Source organism: Phaseolus vulgaris, unplaced genomic scaffold, assembly GCF_000499845.2.
Source record: "Phaseolus vulgaris cultivar G19833 unplaced genomic scaffold, P. vulgaris v2.0 scaffold_15, whole genome shotgun sequence".
NCBI classification, from domain to species: domain Eukaryota; kingdom Viridiplantae; phylum Streptophyta; class Magnoliopsida; order Fabales; family Fabaceae; genus Phaseolus; species Phaseolus vulgaris.
In genome coordinates, this window is record NW_027174084.1 from 162,731 (window position 1) to 167,124 (window position 4,394).

The 4,394-nt window shown below is 28.4% G+C and overlaps 1 protein-coding gene across 1 annotated transcript; it reads left to right on the plus strand.

The window, feature by feature from the left end:
• The first annotated feature begins 509 nt into the window (after positions 1 to 509).
• LOC137817053 (organelle RRM domain-containing protein 6, chloroplastic-like) lies at positions 510 to 2,419 on the plus strand. Its single transcript, XM_068620269.1, has 4 exons — positions 510 to 636; positions 715 to 783; positions 889 to 995; positions 2,151 to 2,419. The coding sequence occupies exons 1-4, from the start codon at positions 612 to 614 to the stop codon at positions 2,196 to 2,198; spliced, it is 249 nt and encodes an 82-aa protein (XP_068476370.1). The 5' UTR covers positions 510 to 611; the 3' UTR covers positions 2,199 to 2,419.
• Positions 2,420 to 4,394: the final 1,975 nt, after the last annotated feature.

Sequence of the window (4,394 nt, forward strand, 5' to 3'; positions counted from 1 at the left end):
TTTTTTAATTTTAAAATTTATATATATATATATATATATATATATATATCATAACTCATTATATAAATATTGATAAATTTGTAAACTTATATTTTAGACCTTTAAAAAAAATTATAAAATCTTTTTCAACAATCTCATTATTCACAAATTTCAATTAATCATCATCACAAATTCACTTTATTATCTCTGAATACAAACAATCTGAAACATTCTCACACATCTTCTATAATCTTCACAAATTCATTCTCTCTCATCCTCACAATTTCCTTCCTCAATCCAAACACACCTAAAAGAGTAATTATAACTGAATTTTATCTGAGTAGTTTTCTTTAAAATAATTTTAAAAATAGCATGAGTTTATACAAAACAATTAATTAACTATCGGAGAATTCATTTATATATATATGTATACTTAAAAAGTAAATACTAAGATGTACGAGGAGAAAAAATTTAATAACTGTTTTTTTCATAAAAAAATGATTTAGAAACCAATCAGCAAACAATTATTTACTCTTTTAAAAGTAACGAACTAGTAAATATAAAATCGAGATGTGTAGAATACAAACCTTCCATGAACATTCAAATCAATAAGAAAGAATAGATGTCAGAGAATGGGGCGAAATCTCTTTGTCTCGAGTTAGGGTTCTTCTTTCATCCCTCTCTTTACCCTAATTCAGGCCCAAATCCTCACCATTGCTTCATTTCGTTTTTCAGGATTGTCCTTTTACACTACACAGGACCAGCTGAAGAAGTTGTTCGCTCCATTCGGACTAGTTACCAGTGGTGTGTTCTGTTTTTGTTTGTGTTTGTGTTCTGCCTTTTCTCTGTTTCCAATTTTGTTCCTTTCCTCCTTTTGCTCACCCCCTTGTTCTATTATGTGTTATTCAGTTAATCTCGTGGTCGATCCTAGAACTAAAAGGCCCAAAGGGTTTGCGTTTGTCTCCTACGAGTCTCAAATTGAAGCGGAAAAGGCTATGAGAGCCATGAATGGCAGGGTAATTTTTCCTTATCTGTATCCACTTTAATAGGTTGTTTTCTTTTACAACATCATACCAGGCACCACATTTGTATATTTGGATTGACTATATTTCTGGTGCAAGTGACTACGCACTGAAGGTGTTTATTAAAATGCCTGACTGATTGCTGATATTGGAAATTGTAAAGATAATGTTTCCCATGAACAAGTTGTCTAGCTGTCCCAGTGTCCTTGTTGGCTTTTGTTTTTCAATGGAAACATTACCGTACTACCACATAAAGTTGTATTGAATGCCTTTTGACTACATTTATGTTAGGTAGGCTCGATGGGTTTTTTATGTAAAAGAAAAACCAAGGCAGCTACTTGGTTTGTTTCGCTAAGTACTCCCATCCATTTTAGGACTTCCATTGAACACCCTTGATTGATTGAAAAATTATTAATTCCAATTCCTGCTTTGACTGTTTTTTGATACATGAGAAAAGCAACTAATATTGTTTTCGACTTAATAATCATGAAACCACGAAGAAGGGGAAATGGAAGGAATTATGTTTTCTTTTCTGAGAATAAATATAATGTATTCAAACTCATGTTAAATTTATTGGGGTTTGGCAAGCGTATCCATGCAGAAAATTCTAATATAAATGCACTAGAGTATATTCATTTATATATATGAACACACACATAGTAATATCACATTGAGCTCAATGAGTTTGATTTTCCAATCTCTTTATTGACTCCTTATATGATACTCTTAGTGTTTATAGTTACACACTCTACTAATATGCATGGAAAACTATGCTGTGTCTCCTTGTTGGAAATGTCCTGGGCATGTGAAATTCCTATTATAAATCCAAATGCTCGTGCATACATCCATGACTTACTGTAATTTGATAATTAATTGTCATGTTTGCACATATACACATCAAGATTGTATCATTTTTTGTTATCCAGCCTTGGTGATAGGTGAAAATTTCAAGGATATTGTTAAGCATTAGCCGTTTTGTTATATCTTTGATATCTTTTTAGTTATCTCGCTTTCTAGATGTCATCACTGTACCCACTAACAAAAAGAATCTGTCATACAAATGGATCTGACAATAAATTCATGCTGCATTATCGAATCTTTTTTTTTTGTTTACTTCGATATGTTATTCTCGTTTCCTGCGTGGTGCAGATTGTTGATGGAAGGCTGATTTTTGTTGAACCTGCGAACGAGAAATGAGCTGGGAAGACCGTGCCTTATATACAGTGATCACATTCGTCCATGATCTAATCTTTTGTAAATACAATCTTTTGAGTAAAACTTGATCAATAATCAGAAGTAGGAACTCAAGGCTCCTCGGTTTCTTATTCTTTGGCCTTCAAACGATGAACAATTGTGAGAAACACCAGCTATACCAACATTATGTGCCTTTCAATACATAGGTGCTCATTTTTTTCAAACACTTTAATTTAAACTACACAATGTCAATTACTAACTCACAAGCCAAAGATTTCATTTACAAATAAGCAAAATACGTCCACATAAAAACTAACATAGCTTTTTTATTCAACTTAATAATACTCAAACATTTTCTACATCTTAAATGCACCAGAAATGAAGCAATCGCAATCTAGAATATGGATATTATTTATGAGGTTTGGTATAATTTATGCTCTGCAACGCAAAAGCTTTGGATTTAGGAGTAGCTATGTTGACTTTAGTACTAATATTTTTTAAGCTCACATAAAAGCTATTTAGTGCACATTGAAAACCATAGATCTGTAGTCTCTCCTTTTCACCATGTTCTTAAATATGATATAGTATAATTTTGATTCAAAATTAATTATATTGATACAAAAGTTCTATTGAGTGTTTGGCAAAATTTACTGCATTTTTATGGGCCAAAAATCTAACATATTTTATTCCATAGGAAGAAGTTATTGTTTCCTCTCTTTTAAAACAAATATAATTTCCTTATTCAAATCTCTTTCCTAAATAAGAAAATAGATTAGTAGTGTAAATGTATAAACAACCACAAAAACATTTAATGCGTTTCATTCTGCCCATACACAAATCAATCAATTATTTTAATTAATATCTAGTTGGATGAAAATGGAACAATAATTTAAACTTTTTGTTTGTTGATTCAACATTTTAAAAGAGATGGAAATAAAATTCATTTTCATCTAAACTTTGCTTAATATCAGAGGATTTAGAGTAAACAACAACTAATTTAAATTATTTTAAAGGTTAAAAAGAGCATTATTATTATATTGTTGGAAAACATAAACCTAAATATAAATTATGTAATGGACAAGATTACTTTTTCGTAAGCTACGCATGAATGTTGGAGGTTGAAATCTTAATAGAAGTGCTAAAAAAAATCATGTTTCTCTGAAATAAAAACAAGTTATAACATAATCAACTCTTTCAACAAGAAAAATAAATTGTAAAATATATTTAGGATATCCGAATTCATATATAAACATGATCAATTATATCTCATTCTTCTGCTAAATTTTGTGTGTAGTCCTTTAGTACTAGCCCCTTTTACCACATATTATTCCTTTTGATTATTTAATATATTAATATTTATCATTCCTATTAATGCGTCAGTCACAAATCAATCTTTATTTTTTAATTTAGGTCCAGTTTTTTTTCCCAACCACATAAACTTAGGATGCGCAGAAATATAAAGAAAATAAAAAAATCATAAAAGCACAGTAAAACAATCCAAATTTTGTTTGAAAACTTTCTGTGCTAACATGCGAAGAAAGCCTTGAAATTCAGCCATAATTGTATCACGCAAACCACAATTGATTAAAATAACTAATATTAAAATGATAAAATAATAAATAACATAAAATTTATTTATTTAAATTTTGATAATTTATTTAAATATATTTTAATTATGATAAAAAAAATTCATTACAATTTTATAATAATTTTCTCTTTTAATTTAAATTTTATTTTAACTTCAATTTATATTTTCAAATTTTACTTTTTACATTAAATTTTGTTCTAGATATATTAATATATTAAGGACAATGATATATCGACAATCCCAATATTTTATACAACCACATTACAACTTTCAATACTATTATTTTAATATTTTTTTATATCATTTAATTACAAATTTATTTTTTATTATATATATTTATTTCTAAACCTATCACATCAAGTTACAACTCGTCAACATATCATTTTCCACATATTAATCAAATTATTCCCAAACCTTTATAAAAATTATATTTATTTCTCTACATTTTCTATTATTTTTCCCTCAATTCAAATAAAATTCACTTTTTCCTCTCTTTCTCTTCATTTCTTTTCCTTTTTCTTCACTCTATCAAATGTAGTTACTAATTCAAACCTACTCTTAATGGAGGAAAATGCTACGACTAAAAAAATGACTATCTTTCTTCATTTTTT

What these genes read in the sequence shown, in the direction of transcription:
- LOC137817053 (XM_068620269.1), top strand. Translation starts at nt 612, where the DNA reads ATGGGGCGAAATCTCTTTGTCTCGA. An exon ending in GCGAAATCTCTTTGTCTCGA is followed by an intron (nt 637 to 714) that starts GTTAGGGTTCTT and finishes TTCGTTTTTCAG; the next exon opens with GATTGTCCTTTTACACTACA. An exon ending in ATTCGGACTAGTTACCAGTG is followed by an intron (nt 784 to 888) that starts GTGTGTTCTGTT and finishes TGTGTTATTCAG; the next exon opens with TTAATCTCGTGGTCGATCCT.